Source organism: Branchiostoma floridae, chromosome 5 (genome assembly GCF_000003815.2).
Source record: "Branchiostoma floridae strain S238N-H82 chromosome 5, Bfl_VNyyK, whole genome shotgun sequence".
Lineage (NCBI taxonomy): Eukaryota > Metazoa > Chordata > Leptocardii > Amphioxiformes > Branchiostomatidae > Branchiostoma > Branchiostoma floridae.
Window position 1 is genome coordinate 5657922 of NC_049983.1, and position 24419 is coordinate 5682340.

Here is a 24419-nt window from a genome sequence, read left to right on the forward strand (position 1 = left end):
AACCGCACCACAACCCAGTGAGGAGGCCTTGTGCTAGGACAAAAAAGTCCCAACTTTATACCCCCTAAAAACCACACAAACTCAGCTTTTTGGCACTAATCACAAAGTAGAAACCCTCTCCTGTCACACCCACCTCAAAACTGCCAGGATTTCTACCCATTTGACCAGGAAAAAAATCTTGAAGTTTTAGGCCCTGAACTATTTTAGATAGAAGAATATTTTAGTCACAAGAGTTAGATAAAGTTTGAACATGTTTGATGTTCTTCAACCATCAATTTGCATGGCGGATTGACTGGCGGATCCCCTACATATACATGTTCATGCAGAAACATTCCAAAAATAATTTCTACTTTGCTGGCTTCCCATTGTGAGCCTACTGCATGTGCATAACATTGCTCATCAATATCTCAAAGATGGACTAAAATCCCCAAAGTACTTAACTATGGGAGAAAGCATCAGGTACAATGTATTCCATTGAGGGTTTGCTCAGGTACAAAAAAAGCAAACACACAATATATTCACAAAAGTACAGTAACTTGAAATCACCAAAGTACCATACTGTATACTGACCAATTAAAAACTATAGTTTACTCACCAAAGTATGGTATAATCACAAAAGTGCAGTAACTGAGTAATCACAAAAGTAGTTTACTCATAAAAGTACAGCATACTCACAAAGTATAGTATAATCACAGAAGTACAGTGTAATCACAAATTACAGTATGATAATCATCAAAGTACAGTATTATCACAAAAGTACAGTATAACCATAAAGTACAGTATGACCACAAAGTGTCAATATAATCACAAAAGTACAGTAGAGTACTCTATCACCACACAACAAGTACATTGTACCAGTAGCCAATGATGACTTGATAAACGCTTTCATGTACATACCTTAAGCTTGTGCATTGTCCAAAACATTAAGAATCGATGTGCAGTGAAAAAAAACACAACTGAACTACTCCTTTTCATAGAAATTGGGGAGTTCTGCAGCATAAATGAAACCATCAAGTGCTACTGGTACTACTTTTGCAATCAGAGTGTTGAGAGCAACAGCTTCAAACATGTTGGAGAGAGTGTATTTGTTGACATGTGGCACAGACTGGAGAGTGATGTCATTGAGGTTTTCTCCTGCTGGAACTGCCTGGAACACATTGATGATGGCGTAGTGTCGTGCTCGTTGGGGGCACTCACATTTGTCAACACAGGAACATGACTTAGAATTGTGTTGCACATAGCAGAGCACTTCTCCAACTTTCCGTTCTTCCCCGAACATTACCGTGTAAGAGTTATGTCGGTAGACCCTCTTGTATGCCTGAGAATGGTACATATTACCTTTCATCAGCATTCTGTAGGACAGATAAAAATAAGCAATGTTATAAGATACAAATGTACATGTACATATTGCATGGTTTCTTGCAAGATAAAGGAAATTGGGTTGTAGTCATCACTTTAGACCATAGGTAACAAGTTTACAATAAAAACATATACTGTAAATGCAGAAATGTTCGCGGTGGATTAATGTTTACGGTTTTCGCGGCGGCCGCTTCACCGCGAATTTAAAACCACCGTGAACATTTTTCCATAACAGTAAGAGACTGCAGTGCATGGTGCTACCGCGAAATTAAAACCACCACGAAAAGTCCATTTTCCCGCTACCGCGAAATTAAATCCCCGCGAACTTAAATGCATTTACAGTAAGTACAATTTTTGGGGAACAAAAAGCAACCGTGACACTTTGATTGCAGTCATGATCTACAAATTTAGTGATATTGTTTTTAGCTCAAATATGATTCCAATCCAACAGTATACTCAAATAGATTCATCAATGCAACATGTTTGGACCTGGAAGGAACTTTTCATAGCCTGATTTGACTGTGGCTGTAAGAACTCATTTCTTTTTTTCCCTATCCGTAATCACCACCAACCAATCTATAATGTGCGAGTAGTAAAAATTGCGTCCAAACGGAAACCAGTTTAAGCTACATCGATGTAGGGTAGGCATCCAGGTCTTAGTCAGCTTATTCAGTCGGTAAAAGTAGACAAAACATTACAGAGATCTCATACGTCTTCCAGATGGAACAGAATCACTGTCTGCCTGGTAACTAAAGTAAGACCAATATTTTTGATGTTCAAGTCCTATTCTCACTTTTACATGTACCAAAAAAAGGCTGCCACTGTACTTGTTGTGTATCAAAATGGAGCACTACGAAGGGTATGACACTAGCCTTTCTTCCACTTTGTTCTGCAGACTTGTGGACAGCTGACATGGAACTTCAAAAACATGTTTGAATCTGTACCACATTTCTTGCCCATTTTCTAGTCATCTACAGTAGGAGTATTGTAATGTTTTTTTTTGCACATGTTGGGACATCTACATGTCTTGAGTTATTTAGCTATGCTATAGGAGCCAAGTATGCAAATGGCGTATATGGACTTGGGACTTATATAGTTCTTAAGAACTTTTTCAAGTTGAATTATCAATATGAATGATGAAAATAGTAAAACTTTTAAAATTTTAAGGTAAACTTTTAAAAAATGTAGCTAGAGATGAGAATGGAATCTGTCATTTCCAGCCTTGGAGTTGTGGTTGCGTACCTTGTAGTGTTTGTTCTTAAAGTTTTCTATCTTCGTACGGAATGTCTTTCATTTTGTACAAAGTTTTTGTACATACACGTTCTTGTTTCTATATGTTCCCATGACTCGTGTCTCCTAATTTGTCCAGACACCAAACTTGACGATTCTAGTAGGACTGGTCTGCCATAGAATCCGCGTTAATATTGCAGCAATTTGGTTTGGGACACATTTTCATATGACCACATGCATGACCAGGTCAATATGCAAAGTAAGCTGGCTTGAAGCCACATTCTGTTCATACTGGAATCGCGAGTTGCATAAGCCACATCGAAACTACCTGCTAAAGGTGGTTATGCGCTTAAGCTGGCTTCAATGTGACTTTGACTGTTCATAATGCTGTACTGGGCCACATGAATCCTGCCTAAGTGATTTCGACTTGAAATCTGATTTGCAAGATTTCTTATGAACCAAGCCTTAAAGCAGGGTATGCTGTTACAGTAATATTAATGTGACAGATATAAACTGAAAATATAATTCATAAAAGTCACTAAAGGGCAGGTAACAAACGTTACCGGTAACGTTTGTTACAACAATAGGCTTTACCCTGTTTTCTTCGAAAGGACTCACCTTATTGACTACATAATTTAGGTATAAGTGGACATCCCAAGGAACACTTAAAATGTGGGCAGCGTTTTTAAACCAGGTCAAATAGAAAGCTTAGACAGCATCGAATAATGGTAAAGTTTGTTACAGTCATGTCTGTTAAGCAAGGTGGGATACAAATGACAGTCAGCAATCCTTTCTTGTTTCTTTAGAAAGCCAGAAAAACTGTACAGCATCACAAAACGGTCATTTCTAGTCTTATACATGGATAATATAACCGTGGCAACCATCATACTCGTGATGGTAACGTTTGTTACAGAATCTGGCGACAGGCATAAACCACCCCACACAGCCTCCAAGATCAGTGACAGGGGCGATCTGACGTGATCGGTCGGAGGGCCTGGTCAACTGGTTTCACCTACCAAACAATCATACTGGGAACTGAATTGTTACATTTTTGGCTACTATTTGAATTCTTCGTTTTTTTCTCAGGCAACAGCCATTTTTTAGGGAGTGAAATCCCACCCGTGGCTATAAGAATCTTCTAAGAATCTTCTACGAATGTTGTTGTGCATCATGTGTAAAACATTACAGGGCATAAAGTCAGGCGATAGCATTTCAACATTCAAATGAGAACGAGCCTTATATATTTGAACATCGATTGTTGATGCACTTGCAATGATCAGTTGAAGACTTTGTCTTTCAAAGCACATGTATGATAGGGATGAGGGACCAGAAAGGAGGATAAGAACGAGGATAACAATTGCATTTCATATGACAAACCAAAACTATCCTGACCTGTCGTAAGTGAACAAATCTCCTAGTACTGGTTGCTGTGTAGCTTGCATGATGGCCTCATAATGGGTCATCTTCAGAAGTCCACTTTGATCTTTCTTGTCCTTCTTCAGATTGCCTACAGCAAAACAGCGATCTGCGATCTTCTGGTAGTTGGACCTACAACAATTACAGATCAAAGCATTTGTTGGATTGTTACTCCATAGGTTGCAAGTTAAACATAAAAGAAGCCATATTGAAACAATTACTTTAATTTTGAAAGCTGAAAGGATATCATTGAAAGCCTCAAGGACTACAATGCAGTTGAAAAGAAGACTTCAGAGACCTCATACCTCCATGAAATATTCTGAGAATGACTTTCACATCTGTATAATCTATGCTTGGTTACACCTTTGACTAACTTGTCACAATGTTGACAATCAAATAATTTACAAACTTAGATGAATTAGGACACTTTCACATTAATTCTATGCAATGTTATGCAAATTAGGGACTTATTTGCATAGTTGGTACGTGCTAATCTTCTACCTACCTATTTGAGTCCTATAATGGAAAACACCGGATATATATATTAGATTTTTCTCATTAAATTAAGTCCACATTTGCATAAATGCACTCCATTATGTACACACTGCCAAAGATACCTGGATGCTAAATATCATGTAAATCCATCATTTCTATACTCCAGTATGCTCCTTGGAAGATTTTGCCCAAACATGCATCGCTTCTTCCTTACATCACAAGCTATCTGCCACCAAACAGTAAAGACCATAGCATGTCGAGGTAAAAAAAAAGTTCACACACCAGGGGACCCAAAAATCAACCCTGACCTTCATATTTCCAACACTTACCCACATACCAAATATCCTTTCAATCCATCCTGAGGTTCTAGAGTTATGGTAACCACCAACATAATGTACCCTTCTATAGTCCATTGACAGCCTGGGGTCTTTGCATTTTTACCGTATGATGAAAAATCATAGTAATGATGGTGCATTAAACATTATCTCATCCCAAAGAGCTACACGCTGCATGGGGGCTCTATTTAAGTCATAAGTCAAAAAGGAGAAAGACAATCTAACATCAAAACAGTGCTTACTTTTCTTCTGGGCTTGCTTGTTTCCAGACCTTGGCGAAATAGTCCTGTGCGGGTGTCCCAGGTTGGAAACAATCTCTGGTGACCTCAGGAAATTTCTGAACGATGGATACAGCCCTCATCAGCTGTTAACAAATGAAAAATATGTTATTAAATTAGTATTGTCATAAAAACCATTTGACTTGAGCAGCAGTATCCAAGAAATTCGAAAGACATTGTAGTACAAAATATTTATAACCAAACAAGGTTTACATCCTTTATTCTGTTTTCAAGTTACATTTGTAGTCTTTAATATTCCCTGGTAATTAGTGCATGAGGTTAAATCATTACTATCAGGCATAGGACCTACTGTCTGCCATATGTAAAGCATAAATACATACTATCTGGCATTATTGTTGCTTATTGTTGATGCAGACTTTGTAGTTTTGTTCTTACCGGTAATGGCAAGAATGAGCACAACAATTTTTTATATTTTAGATGGGAACAAATGAAAAGAGACTGCATTTTATGACACTGACCTGATCGACAATGCCATTAGTACCATGAACTAGATGTCTGAGCTGCCCATTCAGGTCCTCGAAGTAAAAGCAGGAATGTGCCCAAAGAGGCCCCAACTCCCGCACATTGTCAGCATAGTGCACAAGACTGTGCACATTGCATACAACCTCCTTTACTCCTGCGAGAACACAAGAATTTCAGAGACAGTTTTCAGAATAAGCAAAGTAATGGAATGGTAAAAGATCTAGGGTTCAAACATACATTTTGAACATTCAGAAATGCTCATCTATGGGCTGAAACATTTGAATGGGGACAACATCTAGTCTATCATCTGCAGGGAATTGATCAGATGGACAAATCAGTATATTGCTACAGTAGTATTGATATATCGATATCATTGCTGAGGATAACAACAGTTCTGTATGATAAATGCAGTACCTACCATAAAGAACTTCAAACTGGGCCACAAACTGTAGAAGTAAATCCTCAGCCTTGTCTAGGTCATCAGTGGTGATCGATTGTTGCAGGAGGATGTGTATGGCCGTTACGAATAGGGTGTAGTGTTCGTAGAAATCAGTTGGCAGGAAGTGGATCATGATGGGGAGCGAGTAGTACAGTAGCCATGCACGAAACTCTGATGCTTGAAAGACAAAAGGGGCAAAAAGTGTTCATTAGCAGCCATGTTTCCAGATGACACACTAGCAGGCACAGTTGGGGCCGAAGATAAAACTCTTGTGTAGCACTTCTCAGTGCTCTATTAAATGACAAACTGATATACAATCATGTATTAGCCTTTTCAGCTCTCTGCTCTTTAACATTATCAGTAATCAGTGCCAGGTAAGAATGTCCATAATGACATTTGTATGATATTGAAAATTGACAAGCAAAACATGTTACATAAATCCATGCAATACATTCAAGGTGTAGTAATAATTGCTTTCTAGGGCCATTTAGCTCCAGAAACTCAAAGAATGCCAGAGTTATAGCTTGTTGTTGTTGTTATATAAAACAACCTTCTGGCAAAAGTATTAGATTTCAGAATACACAACATTTAATAAAGCATATCACTAAGCGTATCAATGATACCTTTCCAATGCTGAAGTTGTCCAGTGATACTCCTTGGTCTCCGGTGGACTTCCATGGGTGGTTTTATGTCCTCTAACATTGCATCGATTTCTGACTTGGCATGACCACAATACCATCTCTGTTTCTTATTTTCTGTCGTTTCTGACATCCAATATAACAAGAGACGTTTCGTGACACCAAGGAGTGCCCCATGCATGTAGTCAACTGCCATGCCTTCGATGATGTCAAAATGCGGAACAACCGTCAACCATGATGCTGGACCTCTAATCCCAAATACCTGTTGATAAAAGGAGAGAGAAACTCTTGTGTATGGCATGATGTACTAAGACATACGAACAGCATAAATCTACCTCCCTATCCCTCCCTAAAAATGAACTATCCCCAAAAATCTTTATGCAAAATATTCCATACTATATTCAACCAAAAATAAAGTAAAATGTAATAAAAATAATCCCTGTTCAATACTTTTCGACTCTGAAAGTGGGCAAAAAATCCAATAAAACCATCTCCAATGGACCAATCCTGAAGCCTCGCCCCCTGTTCAATCATGTTCTATTTCAAACACCTCCGTCAAAAACAGCGCTTGTAGGACAGAATTGGCCGTCGCTGACAACTGGCTTAGATTCAGCTTTTTTGGCCCCGAAATCCTCTCAGACTGGGTCGAAAAAATGCGCTGCCTTCTTTGTTTAAGTACAGTTTTTTGAGGAGGGGGCGGATATAGCTGCGGTAAGGGTGTTATAATCTCACACATTTGCTGCTGCTGCCTCTGTGGTGGGAACACTGCCCCAGGGAAGCAATGTCATGGAGGCAGGGCTCTAGCCAGCTCAAAATTTTTTTCTGTCAGCCAATTCCCATTGTCAAGAAAACACTATTCCAGGAGTTCGAGAGACTGAACTGAGACATTGAAAAACGGGTTTTTATGAGATTATCGTCGTATGAGAAAGGGCACCGACACACATTGTCAATAATCATAATGATAGCAAAACAAACAGTGTGTGGATTTTACAGCATCCCCAAGCCACCTGTAGCTTCCACCAAGCAGCTTTTTGTCCCTCAAGGTTGACGGATTGGTTTTAAAATTTTTCGGTCACACGCAGCAAATTTCCGTCGATTGACGGAAAAACGGACGCTGGCTTGAGCCCTGCATGGAGGCAACAGACATTGTCCCTGTCATTTCTCTGGGTTCTGAGTACCTTTTCCTTCTCACATTGTCATTAATCAGCTATTTTCAGCCATTATGATGGTGTTGTACACTCTAATCTAGCGTTGTGCGAATAAATGGACATCAATTCAATGTTATGCTATGCAACCCCTTATGAATTTTACTGTTAAGCGTTATCAGGCTTCCTGAATTACCATTAAGTGCTACTGTGCCTCCTGAATTCACCATTAAACATTGCCAAGATGTAGATAGCCTCTTTCACTCCCCGGAGAAAGTAATCCTGTTCGGAATCAAGTACCGTTCCGGAAGTGCGACTTAGGTTTTGGGTCATTACAACTTGAGAAGGATCAGAGAACTGATCGAAAGCTTGTTGGCAAGCGCTTTATTTTGTGTACGGATATAAAGTCTTAAAAACTGTATCATTATAGAAGTATACTATATTATCATTATAATAGTGATTCCTTTGTTGTGAAGTGGCAAAATGGCTATTGTTTTGATCATTGCCCATTCACAAGTTTTTCCAGACAGAAAAAGTGATGCCACTTGGCACAAAAATCTGTGAATTTCCATTAATTTTAGCAAAACTAACCAAGAAAATAGGGAAGAAACACACTACATTTCAAAAGTTGTATAATAGTGGAGCTGGGCTTAAGGGGTATAGTGGAGGGCCTCCGTTATTCCATCCTCTAAGGAGGACTCTGCCTGTATATCACTTATTTGTGAAAATGTATATTGAAAGGTAATTAATTTGTAGAATGCAATTAGATGTCTCCAGGAACAAAGGTTCCCAGAATTCTGGCTCAGGTTCCCAGAGTTCTCCAGAATTCTGGCTCAGGTTCCAGAATTCTGCAGAATTGACTTTGTTCCTGGAGACATCTAATTGCATTCTACATATTAACTAACTTTCAATATAGAAACAGCCATGACTCAAGTACCAGAGTTATCAAGCTAGGATTGATGTGTTCAAAAATTCGTATTTTCCCAGAACTATCGTAGAGTGGAATTTGTTATCACCAAGCACAGTAGGGGCATCTTCTCTGGGTAGTTTTAAAGAACACTTGCAGATAGATGTACAAAAGTTAGGTGTGACGGATCGTTAAGTGTAATATAACCAGCTGCTGCTGCACCGCGTGCCTGCGAAGCTGGTGTGTTACGCCGAAGGGCAGTTTTACCGGCTATATAGATACAGATACAGAATATACATTTTCATAAAATATATGATATATAGGACTGGTGTAGTCTGTGAAAGGCTACAAGCATAAGTCCCAAGTGCTCTGCTGAGACCCATTTTAATCTGCTTGATGTTATGATATTACATGTAAATTAAAACTTTCAGTAATCTGTTCATTCATTACGTACCCTATGTACCAAGTATCGCAAACTCAGCAAAAAATCATTGTTTCTCAATTTGCAGTCCCACAGTGTACAAGTTCCTCTCTTCACTATAATTACTGTTACAGTACTATATTGAACTGTGCTTATTAATAAGTACACATTTCTTACGTCTTTGTTGGCATCCAGAGCGGCTGCAGCATGGCTTTTTGTTTCTTCATGCGTGCGTCTCGGGCCTTTTGGGTCAGCAGCTTGAAACGGCCATTGGTGTTTGCTTCCCGAGTGGGTGCCTTTCTGCTTGCATTTGGGGCAGCCAAAGTTACCGTTGTGCTGTTTCATGTTCATGACAAGGGCTTTGGCTTGCAGATCAGCAGTACATCCGATAAGGTACACCTTTGTGGTGAAACATGGTTCATCTGGTGGATGGACCATAACCCCTAGAGTGAAAAAAGATTTCATATTTTCATATGTTTTCTATATTCTAAAAATGTAAGAAATACATAGTATTACATGCAAAGTGGAAGAGATGCTCTCAGCTGAGTGACAGGCCTTTGTGTCTTATATCATTGAAAGTTTTGTGTTTTTTCTTTGCTATGGTTTCTGACTCATGATTTTAAACTCAAGGAACAAGTGCTGAGGCCTTACGTGAGTAGATCACAAAACAATGTGCCAAGATTCCCATGCTTGTGTTCAACACACATTGACTGTTTAATGTCCTATTTGTATGGGCGCAGATGTCCATGATTCAATCAATCATTTTTTCACGTCATTTTGGATCAAGAACATCCAAGTTTATGTCTAAAGTATTCTAGCACATTTTTAGAGCAGATTTGGCTTTTGGTTCATGTACTTGGATGGCCAAATCAAAGTGTGGAAAAAAAGGTAACCTGTAGCGTTGCCTAAAAATTCATATTGGGTTTGATGGCCAAAAATGGACATACCGCACTTGCATGAAGATGAAGCAATTGGATTTCATTAGAAATCTTATGATCATGACTTATATGACAAATAGCCCACCTTTCTGGAGATTACGAAGTGCTCGGGCGAAGGGTTCCATGAAAGCCACCATCTTTGGTTTTGAGATGCCAAACCACACACCAGCAAAGATTAGATTCTCTCGCTTGGTCCTAGAAAGAGAATTTTGTTTTAAATGAAGCAGACAAAATGCACAAAAACAATCACCCTGAAACAAAATGACTATTTCTCCTCTAAGTCTAATTTTACTTTTTAAGTGATTGGAACTTTTTGGGTCCCCCTGCCCCCAAACATGCCCCCCAGAAGCACCAGGAGAGAGCAATTTATGCATAGTTGGTGTCTGTGGCAGGCGTATTTGTACCAGTTTAGCCAGTACTTATCAGGATAAATCTAGAAAAATATTTGCCATGCCCAGCAAATCTGTGATGGTCTACATTTGAAAACAAAAATTCTGTGACCCATTGCACTACCATTTCATATGTCCTACAAATCAACGTAGAATTAAATATTCATATATGTGTGGAACTTTCTGCAAAACAGACAGTTTTCTAGCTTCCATTTCTTATGCTTCAGTTTTTTTCAGCTTGGTTGTCTTCTAAGTTGGTATTTATCAATGAAGCTAGATATGATGTAAATCCCAATGTCATGAAATAAGTTTAAATACCACCACCGGAGGCACCCGCGTGCCAGACAACCAAAAATTTAGGCATGGCAAGGCGACTAGCATGAGTAACATCTGCATAATGTATGTGGAATATGTTAAAAACTTCCTTGAACATAATGGACCCTTCCAGCCGAACGCGATATCGAACAAATAGAACCCCCTATTCTATTTCGAATACTCGGTCAAAAACAGCCCTAGTGAGACAGGAATGGGCAAAGAAAATGCTATGCCTTTTTTGTTGAAGACTATTCCGACCGAGTACAGTTATTTTGTGAAGGGTAGGCGCTACATAGCATTACTTTCTTCCTTGATGGGATGCGCATGTAAAGCAGTGTTCGTAGAAGAGACGGAGACTGGCGGACTTTGTAGTAGTGTCTTATATTTGGCACGTGGTACAAGCTCCCTCTCTGCAAGTGACCGAGCTACTCTTTTCTTAATTTGATTTTTCTCCCGAGTATGTATGCATATGCCATGCATGCAACAAACGCGGTAGAAAACCTGTCACATATATACGTAAACAGATTTACACCTGCATCGACCGCATGTCAGAAACCGGGCAATCCTGCCCACCAACAAGGTAATATTATGGAGCGCTTCCCGCTTCCGCTTTGACTGAAATTATATTGCCCTTACCGCAACTATATACGTCCCCTCCTCAAATGACTGTACCCAGCGGATATAGCCTTCCACAAAGAATTCATAGCATTTTTCTTTCGCCCGTTCTGAGAGGATTTTAAGGCCCCAAAAGCTAAACCGAAGTCAGCCGGTATCCTCAGCTTAATAGCGGCGGCGGCCATGCTTTTGCAACTCGTGCCGTTTTTGACCGAGGTTTTGAAATAGAACCCGAGATCGAACAGGGGACGGGGCTTATCGTGTTCGGCTGGAAGGGTCCATTATTATGTAGAGCTTAATTTTAATCACCCCTGTAATTCTTGCCTCCATGTACTTTTACCATACCGAATGGCTGACGTTACACGGTCCAACAGTGTATTTTCACTCAAACATCATGTCTGACACCATGTATGGTAACAATATACAGTGTCATACTTAGCTCTGATGCCAACACAAATATTCTTTACCACCTCTTGGGAACACTCTCCAGTACAAGTTATTACAGCACTTACTGTATTAACGCCTTACATGGTATCAGTAAGTTAGACCCTGCTTTTGAGTGACAAGCCACACTACTGTCAGGGTTGCCATGTGTCCACCATTTGGTTTGACACATAGTACAGGATATGATTAGAATAGATCATTCCAAGTAAGTCATTGCTAGAGAGTAGGGCAAGAATTATCATGTTGGGGATTATCGGCAGGGAATGACAAAGGGGCATTTAACATTCTTAGAACATTTTCATCCATGTACATTTACATGAAGTTCAATGTCATATATAATCTGAGTTAAAGAATTCTTTGAAACTGGTCAGGCATTGAGGCACATCCATAGATCTAGAAGTATTGAAAGTTGTTTTTTTTTTGAAACCCCATCAGTCAATGCAAAGGAACAGAGACCCTGGTGCGTGTGATTACATTTATGGGTATTTGCAATTAGTGCAAGTTACATGACTCGCTATAAGAGGGTCTGCATGGGGGGGTCTTGGTAACGCTTGCGGCTTGACGGTGAATTCAGGAGGCCCGGTAACGGTTAACGGTAAATTCAGAAGAAGTTACAAAACAAACGAGGGTGGTTCAAAAAGTAATGTCACTAGTTTTATAACAGGCTCATTTTTTTATCGAATGAGTTGAAATCTGGCACAATGGTAAAGGCATACAGTGTATATCCTCTTGAGATTGTAATATCTCACTTTGTTGTTCACGTTTTTATAAGTTTCTGAGTTGAGTTCAAGATGACCACACCCTTGTTATGAAAGAAATTAGAGGTTCAATAAACGTGCAATTGATAATGTCCCTGACTCACTTGTAGCTACTGTAAGAAATTGAAACTGCACAGGTATCAAGTTACTTTTCTTCATAAGGCACATGCCAATGTTCACCTTTGAAATCCAATCATGTTTTCTTTTTTCGTTCCTTAGGTGAAGTGAGGTATGACCCCGGTCATCAGTGTCGTTAATCAGGGGTGGGCTGATTAAAGTTTCCGAAGTGAACTTTTCAATACACTGAAAGAAATCAGTCTTTGCACACTTCTTGCCTTTGAAACAGCCAATAACTGTGCCAAGTTTCGTATCTTTTGGTTATTGGAAAAGCAGTCTACAAAACCTTTTCTAGATAAATCAAGTATTTGGCTATTAATCAAACAGCCTGTAATATAGCAACTCGCTCCTTTCTAGCAGCTGCAAAAGAAGAACCATTGGGAGTTCAGAAATGAAAATTGACACTTGAGATATAGAGACATTTGTTATCATACAGACAAAATTTCGGCTTCCTACAGTAGTTATAAGAAGGTCAGATCTAGAGGAACTGATCTTCTGACAAGCTTTCAGGGATGAGGTCATTTTGAAATCAACTAAATTGGTCATAAAAATCTGAACAACAAATTGAGATATTCTAATCTCAAGAGGATATATGCCTTTACTTTTGTGCCAAATTTCAACTCATTTGATAAAAGTTTGATTCCTGACAGACCTCCCATATCTCACCAACCATATGCTCAGATGGGCTAATATTACAGAGTAAAAATGGTTAAGGAATACGTAGCTGCGTGGATGGATAATCATCCTGTTCATTTGACATTTCAGACAGTGACTGACATTCAACCATGTATAAACAAAGAAAATGGTGTCATGTAAAATGCATGGATTGAACCCAGACAGCCGATGTTCACTAATGGAGAAACTGGGAGCGAGCATGATGTTGATGTTGTAAAGCAGCAGTACCCATTTGTGCAAGTCCTGTTGTTGTCCTCTTCCAAATTAACCAATGAGAGAAGTGTAACGTTTAACCTATGAAATTATATTTCAACATACATAGTACACAGTACATCCAAGCCTGTGTGCAGCTTTCAGGAACAGTTGTCTTATAGTATATAAGATGTGATTGTATTGTGTCTCCTTCACACTTGCAAAGTAAGGTGGCAAAAAAGCACGTGCCAAATGGAACCACAATTGATATTAGTGATATTGAAGACAAGAAACATCTCCACTCATGTACATAATAGCCTGTGTGCAGCTCTCAGGAACTGTCTTAAAGTAGATGCAATTGTGTCTTCCCTACATTTGTAATGTAAGTTGGAAGAAAGCACATGCAAAATGGAACCACAACTAATATCAGTGATATATAATCCACTCATTGCAATGCACAGAAGCACTGGGAGGGATCATCTAAATACAGACATGACCTCCTGTAGTGGAGAAGTATCCAGTGTTTGTTTAAGTTAGTTCTGCCAGATGAACCATGTAATTGGGGAATTAGGGAGCTCTTCAAGTTGTAGTTAACACTTCAGACAGCAATGGTGACAGATGTGGGTCAGTTTAGAGGGGCATCAAGCTATCTGTGTCAATGATGCCAGTTTCTCTCAGTTTTGCCATACTTGTACCTATATAGCTGTAGCTATGAAAAGCCCATGTACAGGCTGCATGAAACCCCCTTCCAGTACCTAGCCCCCCTGCTCTGTTAGTTGTACACAGCCTGGCTTGGCCTGGCCTGGCCAGAATCTTGGAGTGTATCATGTGACATACCTAGGGCTGAGTCATGTGACTGGCCTAGCATAGCCACTAGAGTCTAGTAAAGCACACATGTCTGAACTATATAGTCAGAAGTGTGTTGGACATGGGCAACTGTTTGCCTTCTTCACAGTCAGTTGAAATCTACTTGCTTTAGGCCCCGTTCATGATGCAAAAAATTAAACGGTTATATCGGTTAGGTAAGCTGAAACGGATAAGTTTTGTCATCATGAACGCTCCCAAGCGGATCTGAAACTTTTTTTTCGGAACCTCCTCGCGAGGTTGTACTGAAATGGTTTCCTCCTTATCCGGAATTGCGAATTTGCATCATGAACGCAAAAGGGGCGTATAGGGCAACGACCTTGTGTGGTGCACTGGAGACAATGTTTATACATTAATTTATGAATTAAAAAAACGCAACAACTCCTACGTATTCACCAGTTATTTCGAGTTAGTCCGCTGGTTTCAAGATCGAAGGAATTCTTGGCTGCCATGTTGGATCGTCGGTTCTAGGAGTCTGCATGAGGAAGTTCTCGATAGGACGACCATGGAAGCTGTTGTTCATAGATTACCGTAATTCTATCATTGTCAACTTATAAAACTTGTATACTAAGTGTTTTTGAGCCTCAAATACAAGCAAGCACGATCCAACATGGTGGCCAAGAATACCTTTAATCTTCAAACCAGACTAACTCGAAATAACTGGTGAATATGTAGGACTTGCTGGCTGTTGCTGCGTTTCATAAAGTCATAAAGGTATAAACAATGTCTCCAGAGCAACACAAGGACGTTGTCCCATATACACTGCATATTAGAGTGGTTTGTGGTCGTTTGTGGTTGTTTGTGTTGTTAAGACAGAGCCGGTAAAAAGTACAATTTTTAATCTGTTATTTGGGTGTTTCGGCCACGTTTAATCGTAAAATTAGTTTTTATAATCGGGCCGCCTCCTGGTAGACTTAGGAGCCCGAGCAGTCCTGATATCGCAAGGGAATGTGTCAGGAGATTCAGTGGAAATGTCATAGCTGCTCATTAATCTACATGTAATGTGGGGGAAGGCACTATGACTATTGATTCAGAACATAGCTTTATTAATGGGTATGCTGAATAGGCATTGGTTACCATATGCATCAGAAAACAAGATACAGCTGCCTGGCAGCTTTCCCCAAAGGGGAATGGTCAGACATGTAACTTGTAAGTCTCTAAAGCTAAATATTGAAATATTCTTAAGTTTGTTACTTTCAGAAACTCTGTCCTTATTATTGATTCCTGTTAAGTTTTGATGTTGTAAAATAATTTCAATCAAAAGTTGAGTTGTTGAAACAGAAATATTTTTTCTGGGCTAATAAAAAAAACACGAATGATATACTTGTGTGCTGTTGCAACTCATGAATCAAAGTTGCCAATGACTTTTTTCAATTGTTTTGATTCAACAGCCTTGAGATAACAACTTTTCACCATCTCAATGTACATACCCTAATTTGGTAAGGGGGATATACCCTGCAAGATTTTTGGACCACTCCCTGTGGTGACCCTTGGCCAGCCAAACCATGGATAATTGATCTGCCATGCACCCTACCCAGGTTTTCAGTTGGCCTTCTCAGAACAGAAAGCAGATGCTGAGCTGGAAGACACTCCTTCAGTGCTGGAAATACTTGGTGCATGTGCACCTAATGGTGCACCCACATTTGGAACTGTGCAACCATTTTTTTCCGTAGGTTTACATGTTGTAAATATGTCAACATATGCACCAATTCTTGACATATCAAATGTTGGGAAGAAAATAAATATTGCCATAGTACTTGTTTAAAGAATTTGGGTTCATTTAAATTATCAATCCTGCAAAACTCCACATTTTCTTTTGATGTATAACGCTAGTTCACCTTTATCCGCGGGGTAACCTTTATCCGTTGTTATTTAAAGCAGGGGGGCTCGTCTCTAAATCACATGAAATAGATTTCTAGCGAGGACAACGCCCATGAAGCCTATTTCCCTCCATTTTTGTACATGGCCCGTTGGGTCAAGTTGCCGGTCAACTCTACAAAATCAACTTTGTCGGGATCCGTTCCTTCACGTAGCGACGGCTCCATTAGCGCGAGCGCAGCACTATTGAACGTGTAAAACCTCATCTCTAGTACTACGGTCCTTCCGCGTTTTGATCATCGAAAAGTTAAATATTTTCAAGCTGATCGTACGAAGAAATTAAAAAAAGCAACTCAAATGCCCTTGGGTTGATTAGCCCGTAATTAGGTTGCCATTGGCTAATTGTCAACGGCGGTCAGTGACCTGCTAGCCGCCATCTGATTGGTCCTCGCTAGAAACCGCCAGAAATCTAGTGCATGTCAAATAGTGTACACGGGGTACTTTGGTACATCAAGGGAATAGGTGGTAGTTTAAAGCAGTAACTGCAAAATACTGAAAATTTTGCAAATTTGCAACCATGTCTGTTGATGTGATATCCCCAACCCGGGGCCAAATAACCCTGTTTTTGAAAGCAACGGCGGTTACCCATCAGATAAAAGTGAACTAGCTTTACCTTAGCATTTTGGATACAACATTCAGAAATTGTATTATAATTTCAATTATCTAATCATATTGCATTGACATTTTGTGAAGTACTTCTAAGTTCTATCTTGTTTTCTTACTAATCTTAGTTAAGTGTGTTGGGGGTGAGTATGTGGGAGTGGTGGGTTGGTCAGTCTCTCTGTTCGAGCGTCTTTTTGAAAGCCTGCCTTTTCTTTCTCACCAGCACACTGGGCTTCACAGTCTTGAAAAGTGATATAATATGTTACATGTTTCATACAGACTGGAATCATTCTGTCTGTTTCTTCCCCATTAGTCAACTATTTTTCTTTCAAGTTTCACAGCAGACCCCACCAGAGGTCCTCCTAAGGGCCGGGTCACTGGGGTCAGCTAAAAAAAAGCAAGAAACCTTGGCTGCAGCCACCCATGAAATTTCAACTTAAGAAATGCATTCCTGAGAATGCTCAAATTACACTGGGGAGAGAAGGCCAGGCAAAGGGGTCATACTATTCTATTTCTATCATATCTAAAACAAAAACAAACAAAAAACTCAGATTCTATTTTAATTTAAAGCAATTAGTTGTCTGAGTTTTCTCTGAATTGAGAAATACAATGTAAGTAGGGCAAAATGAGCTTCACTTTGTTTTTTTTTTACCTTTTATGCATTATTTAGTATCACTTCCGGTTAGGACTGAAGTTAGCTTGTTGTCTTGATTAGTGCCAACTGCCATAGATTTGTAGTTGTAGCTAGAGAGTGAAGTTTGGAGATTTGCATTTTCATTAGAACTGTCTTGAAACGAAGGGCCATCTTCTCTATCCCAGGTGTTATTGTTTCACACTGAACCCATAGACGCATTTAACAGAAATTTAGATGGTAGTCCTTCAGCTTTTGATACCTAGAACAATAAAGAGACTTCAGAAACATTGTCACCTCTCCATTCTGTGAATTCTTTAACTTAAAGAACCCAGGAAAGGCATAGTGGATCTTTGGGCCCCCCCGGGGATCAAAGTTGTTAATTGGATGCAGTCGCTCTCAGGGTCTAACCCACACGTGGGATCCCCACTCACTCCCGCCATCAGATCTTAGGGAGCAGGCTGCACCCACCCACCCACTCCGTGAATTTGTCGTTTTTATGCTTCGTTATTAAAGTTTACCAGCCCAGCACAGTCTCTAGTCCGTCATTGGGAGCGTGCAGATAATTTTGCATTCCCCTGTCCTACAACAAGAATCTGAGTTGGAATTTTTATGTGATAGAGACAGATATCAATGTTCAATTCTCCCCTCACTCTACACCCACCCCAAACTGCAAGTTGACACTGTAATATTGTTGAGGGCATAGCTTTCTAAAGATCTTAGTTAGAATGTACAGTTGACCCCTTACCCTCTGCAACAGGCTGGAACCCATGATAGTTCCCTAATCAGGCTAATGGTTTGTGGGCTGCAGGTGTAGCACACAATTGTGTACAGATTAACTGACAGATTCTGATCCTCTCTTATCAATCAACCCAAAAATGATTTTTCTAGGCACCAACAGTTAAATTATGACACATTAGATGGATAAAATAACTAAGGAGGAAGTCAAAGAACAACTTTGTCTTCCTACTTTTACTTAGTTATTTTAGCCATCTTATGTACTGCTCTACCGAACTATCAGTTTCAATGACTTGATATGAGCCAAATTATAGGTACCATCATTACTTTCCTTATTTTCCCACAACATTTTTAAGTAAGAGGTATTGGCTGAACCTTGTTGTGACATTAGCCCTAACCCCAGTGATTAGCAGTAACTAGGTGGGTGGAGCCATGACTGATCAATCCTCAAGCCAAGGAGATTTGACTACTGGGTGGTACTATTGCCCTCTCTAAGCCTGAGACTTGGTCTTTCTACACTTCAGAAATCTTATTTAGACCTGTCCTACCAACTACATGTTCAAGTTTTGGTAACGAGTAACTGTGATTACACAGAGCAAGAACATGGGGGATCCACTCCAACTACATTGTACTAAACTCAGAGCATTATCTGCAATCCCAATAGTCTGTAGCAATATTTTAAAAAGTTGGTTATTCTTGAAGTATATCTAGAAGTGTTTGGAAGTAAGCTCCCTAGGTGTATAGTCAGAGTAATTTGTCTGTAGAACCTTTGTAAGTTGGCAAATTTGTAATTGGTATTAAATAGTACATTAAGTGTGTTGAATTAATACTCCAGGTAAGTTTAAATTTGGCTACTTTCATGCTATAAAGTATCAGGACACACTGTAATGTCAGATTCTGCTCACACTCCTGCTTTAGCAGTGGTCAATAACTTGCACAATTGCAAATGCAACCACATTCAATGCTTAAATGCGCAACTTAATTCTGTGACCATGGTAGTACAGTGTGCAGCCTGAAATTTTACAGTTTTACCCCACCTATGTGCATAAGCCTTGCCAAAGTTTTATTTCTTTATAAGATTAAACATTAATTAGGTACATTGCAACTGGAATAAAAAATAATGGATAAGTAGCTGATTCTAAGAAAGTAATAACTTGGAAGTGGAGTGTATCAGTGGGGTTCAATCGCTGTCAACTGACTATCCCAAATGCCTGTCAGGCTTTCGGCCGAATCGGTTGGGTGCTTGGTTTTGGGAGCTTGGCTGCCCGGGTCTGGCTCTATAGATCACTGGTTCGAATCCCGGGAGCAAGCTTGTGGTAAAAACTGTTCTACTTGCCTCTAGTTTTTCAGGGGCAACCACACAATTCCGGCATGTTACTGCACCCTAACCCCTACCCTGACCAGATTAAAACTCTGACCTGGAACCTTGAAAAAATATTTGATCTTGAACATGATTCTCTGTAGCAATATTCCAGCCTTAATATGAAAGAGACTCTTTATTCAATACCCTTGCTTTATCTGATGTTTTGGTGACTGTCTGTCACCTTACTTAGGGCAGTTCTGACTGGTTCACATGGTACTGCAGTCTGCAGGTACATGTACATGTATAGGCATCGCTGCATTTTAAGAATTAGATAATTATGCATGATTGAACTAATCCCGGGGGTCATCAATGGCGGCTACATACTCCTTTAAGGCTAAATAACATATACATATCATATACATCTTATATGATGTAACTACATGTATGTCCCAAAATAGTAAATACATAGTATAGCTTATTTTCTTACCTTTCATGGTACGGTAGCTCATTTACTGTGAAGTAGATGGGCCAAATCCCAAAGTTGCTGGACTTGAAGATCCTCACCCCATCCGTGTTCATCAGTAGGGACATGTTCTTGGTGTCCTGCAACTGCTTGATCTTCTGGTACTGTCTGCCATCAACGATGTCTTCATAAGTCTGTCGGCCCTTTCGTCTGCTGTTCCTGATCATCTTGCAGAACCCTTTACCTGCAAGAAAATGAGCAAAACAAGGATCAACACTAGACTTCCATTCACTTTCAAATACCGTTCACTAGCTTATGTATACTACTAACAATAGAGACTGTTGCTAAATACCAAGAACAAGAAGGCTTAGACCCTTAGCTACCTGTCCCTTCTAGCTAAAAAATTAAAAAATCTCCAGATTGGGCAAAAGTCAGCCGTGTGCTGACGGTGGCAACTACCACTCCCGAGAATCCTGGCGCCACTCCCCTAATTTTCAACTCTAGGGGTTTCTCTATGTCTTTTGAGGACAACTAGGGGGAAAAACAACTGGATTCCCTGAAGTTTTAGTGAGAGAGGTCTCATATTTTGCAGAGAAATTGACACATTCACCCTTCCTTTGTGTCAGTGGGCTTGGGGTTGGCAGCAAAAATCACACTCCTTTGTTTTTTTCCTATTGTTATGTGTGTAGACAATAGATGTTGGTGACTTTCGCATATGATAATCTCATTAAAAACCTGTTTTTCAAGACAAGGAAGACTGAGAAAAAAACAGACAACAGACCTTGTTTATCTTTATCAGACTGTGCTGCTAGTAGTGCCAAGCTTCTAAAAGGCTCCTACCTGTTGATTTGCCATGATTTCTACCCAAAATTTATCCCTTGCCTTTCTTTCCCATCAAAAATTCTGGTTTTGTGGCAAAGATAAGCTTCATTTTTTGCCGTCGTCAGCAGCTGTAATTTCTCATAAAATTTGTTTCAAAGAGCCACCTACTAGTCCTAGATTAGTTAACATGTCAAGTTGCATAAGTTGCATTTCTTTTCATATTTCAATAGATATAGCTTATAGTTTGCATTGAAAATGTACTTAACTTGGACATGTATTGTAATGTTCAGGGATTTCTTTATAAATTGTTGCCTTATTTGTCCTTAAGTCAATTAGTCTGAATTTGAAAGATTTTAAATCTTAAGTGTCAGGGGAAGGCTTCAAATTGTGATTCATTAAGGCAAAATGCAACAGCTTCTCCAGGAATCCTGCCTCTCCGAACCACTTCCCCCTCATAGCCACGCGTTGCGTTACATCGGCCGCAGCGCGCCCTCCAGCACCACTCCCCTAAAATTTTCTGGGGAGAGCCCTGTGCTTCATAATGTCATGTAGTTTTTAGCCTACAAGTACACGTATATAATGTAAAAAAATAATCCAGTAGTCTCTGAGCCGACTCGGGTGAACTGACGGCCGGGGCCGACAAGGTCACAGTGGTTCCGCTCAGAGCGCACCCAAGTTAGCCGACGCTAGGAAAATATCTGCCTAGCAAAGTGAAAATAATTTATAGTCATGAGATCGACTAGAGCTCCAAGATCGTTAAAAGTGTTTTACGAGCCCAAATTACACAAATGATGTAAATTGTACTGAGTATATGTGGTGAAGACATGTCCTAAACTAAGGGACGAGTTGTCCTGGGCTAGGTGCCCAGTCGTCCGGTGATATAGAAGAGAAGTAGAGTGACATCGTGAAAGAACGCCGATATAACAACTAAAAAATGGCGTCGCCGGCGCGGCCCGTAACATGTTTTGGGGATCTTGTGGTTAAACATTTGTATCCAAAACGTTACCTCGTGGGGTGAAATTGATTTGTACATTCTTATGTCACTTCTTATGCTGCCGGAATGATAGGATTATCATTCTTCGAGTGCAAAATATAAAAGTTATGTGCCAAGTAAGTATGGTGCCGACTAGGGCCGAGTTGTCTCAGGTGCCGAGTCGTCTCGAAACCGTCCTGATTGACGGGACGAGTTGTCCAGGTGCCGAGTTGTCCTGATACTGGTTGACCGGGTGCATAGTTATCTGAGGTTATTGCACAGAAGGGGCAAGGGCCTCACTAGAATAGAGCAAGCTTTCAAGGTGGCTTTATTTTGGGGGGGAACATACTTTTGAATCAAGAATATAAGGAATTATTAACTGTATTTATACCCATCAGTGTAATATAAATGATAGCAATACGATGGCTAACAGTCAACCCAACCTTATTTGCACAATATTTAACAAAACTCATGAGATCAATCTTTTCCCGCATATCTAAGTCTGAAATTTTTAACAGGGAACTTGAACAAGTGAATGTACTTACGTTTGCACATGTTCTGGAGCTGGAAATGAATCGGCATCTCCAAAAAGTACAGCGTGTCAGAGGTACTGATGTCTTTCTGACACTCAGCATTCTCACATACAGTTTTGATGTACGGGTTCAAGCGCTGACACGAACAGACTTTCCATCTGGTGACAGGAAACTGCAGGTTTTTCAGGCTGAAAAACTTGTCAAAGGCATGGCGGGATGCAACGTACAAACTGTCCTTGTGGCAATGGAGCCCGATTAAAATCAACAGACATGTCAGGGCATCGTTGGGAAAGTGGAAGTTTAGTGCAGTGGCCATGATCAGTACCATGCTTTCACCAAACGTGATTTGTGCCCCATCAAATAGCAGCATCGTTTCCAGCCGTGGAAGGTTGCTGCTTCCTGCACTCTCCAGATCATCAGTATCACGGCCTGTGCTGTTAAAATGACGGTACACAGTACCCGTCCTTTCGCGGACATCCCGAACTTCATCCCAGTCTATACCCGAGTCTGGTAATTCATTCTCTGAATCTGTGTCTTCCATGATATAGATGAAGTCAAGGGGGTCAATGTTGTGGCCCCAGGTTCTCTGTCTGCTTCCTTCTCTGACTGACACCTCTCTCCCACTGTCCCAAAACTCCAAATCCCAGACACCCAGAACAGACAGATTCACAGCATGAGAGACATGAGTCTCTACTGTGTAACTTATCACCTACATGACTTCCCTTTGATGTACAGGTAGATCAAAGCAACATGATTTGCATATAAACTTGGAGTGAACTTGCTAACTTGGTCATCAAAGGAATGGCATTTACATAAAGATTAGCTGTTGCATGCGTCTAAGACACGCTAATCATGTCCTACCCAACCTTGCATTTAAATATTATAATGACAATGAAATGAGGAAAGGTGCTAGTAGAAGCTCATGAATATTTCATAGTTAGGGTGATAATTGCTGTAGTTTCACCGCCCATACTCCTTCTTCTATTTTGTACTTGTTTGCGCAGATTTCACACCCTGTTGAGTAGTCCCCATTGAAACATACAATCCAAACAAAGTACTGGTCTCTCAAAATAGCTGCAGGCTAATCTCTAAGCAGATCCTACGGTAGCATTAGATAGTATCAAAAGCTGGCAGAGGAGTGAAGCCGGCTTAGGAGTGTGTTTTGCTACAAGGCAAATGTACACCTCTTGGCTGACTATCTCCTGGCCAGTTTGGTACTATCTTATACCTTTACTGAGGATCTGCTTGGAGATTACTGCAGGCCAAGCTTGTTGTCAAGAAACATAGTAATGCTTTGAGATTTGACAATGGCACATCCCAAAATGAACGGATCAATGCTGCTAAAGTTGTTCAAAATATCAATTTTCTCACTGGACAGCAAAATAAACATAGCCACCACAACCTATACCCTGTAAGCATAGTTCTTCTTACAAATCAAGAACATCATCCTAGCAGACAATATTTTGTGCTTTGTTTCTGCAAGGCTCCTTGGTTTCTGGCAAGGAAATGCTGGCATTAGCTAAGCGTGGGGACGTGATGTGTTCTATAATTCTCTAGGCAACTTTTCAACGAAGAATAAAGCAGAATTATTATTATAGTTTCCAGTATTTAATCAATGGGGAAATGATGTATTCCTTTCACTATATGGCTCAGGGAAAGAAGCGACAAGAGCATGTTTGTAGCATTGAAAAGAGCTAATTTATGACAGGTAGATACACATCACTTGACTTTCCCGTGAAGGGGGGGGGTGGTCACATAAGCTTTGCCTCTTTTTTTCCTTTACTTATGGGGCGGAAATAGCCAGAGAGGCTTGTTTTCTATGTCATTTTCTGGTATTTCCAAGCTTGATCGGGTACGCCAAACTTAGTACCACTTAAGCTTGGCCGTATTAAAAAACAATAGAAAAATGACAGCTACCCAGAGGGTCTGCGCAATGGGCTGTGTGCTTATATTATTTAGTAGGAACACGCCTGGGAAAGCACTATGTTCGCGACAGTCTCCCCATACAGCAAAAGATACGCA

At 40.1% G+C, this 24419-nt stretch overlaps 2 protein-coding genes across 4 annotated transcripts in view; both read right to left on the reverse strand.

Annotated features, from left to right (window-relative positions):
* Nucleotides 1-24419, reverse strand: part of LOC118415628 (pseudouridylate synthase 7 homolog) — a 134666-nt gene that overhangs the window by 71771 nt on the left and 38476 nt on the right. The window lies entirely within an intron of this gene.
* On the reverse strand, nucleotides 249-23558 carry LOC118415252. 3 transcript variants are annotated; one of them, XM_035819705.1, is made up of 10 exons: nucleotides 22410-23558; nucleotides 20094-20313; nucleotides 10170-10279; nucleotides 9324-9589; nucleotides 6659-6935; nucleotides 6015-6212; nucleotides 5593-5750; nucleotides 5078-5199; nucleotides 3982-4137; nucleotides 249-1352 (listed from the first exon to the last, which is right to left on the reverse strand). In XM_035819705.1, exons 1-10 carry the CDS (start codon nucleotides 22936-22938, stop codon nucleotides 962-964), a joined length of 2427 nt encoding a protein of 808 aa, XP_035675598.1. In that variant the 5' UTR covers nucleotides 22939-23558; the 3' UTR covers nucleotides 249-961. The 3 variants fall into 3 exon arrangements, with proteins under 3 accessions (XP_035675598.1, XP_035675600.1, XP_035675599.1); XM_035819707.1 differs by lacking the exon at nucleotides 22410-23558 and adding an exon at nucleotides 20529-21765; XM_035819706.1 differs by lacking the exon at nucleotides 22410-23558 and adding an exon at nucleotides 20453-21765.

What these genes read in the sequence shown, in the direction of transcription:
- LOC118415252 (XM_035819705.1), bottom strand. Translation starts at nt 22,938, where the DNA reads ATGGAAGACACAGATTCAGAGAATGAATTACCAGACTCGGGTATAGAC. An exon ending in GCTCCAGAACATGTGCAAAC is followed by an intron (nt 20,314 to 22,409) that starts GTAAGTACATTC and finishes ATTTTCTTGCAG; the next exon opens with GTAAAGGGTTCTGCAAGATG. An exon ending in CTAATGGCATTGTCGATCAG is followed by an intron (nt 5,200 to 5,592) that starts GTCAGTGTCATA and finishes ATTTGTTAACAG; the next exon opens with CTGATGAGGGCTGTATCCAT.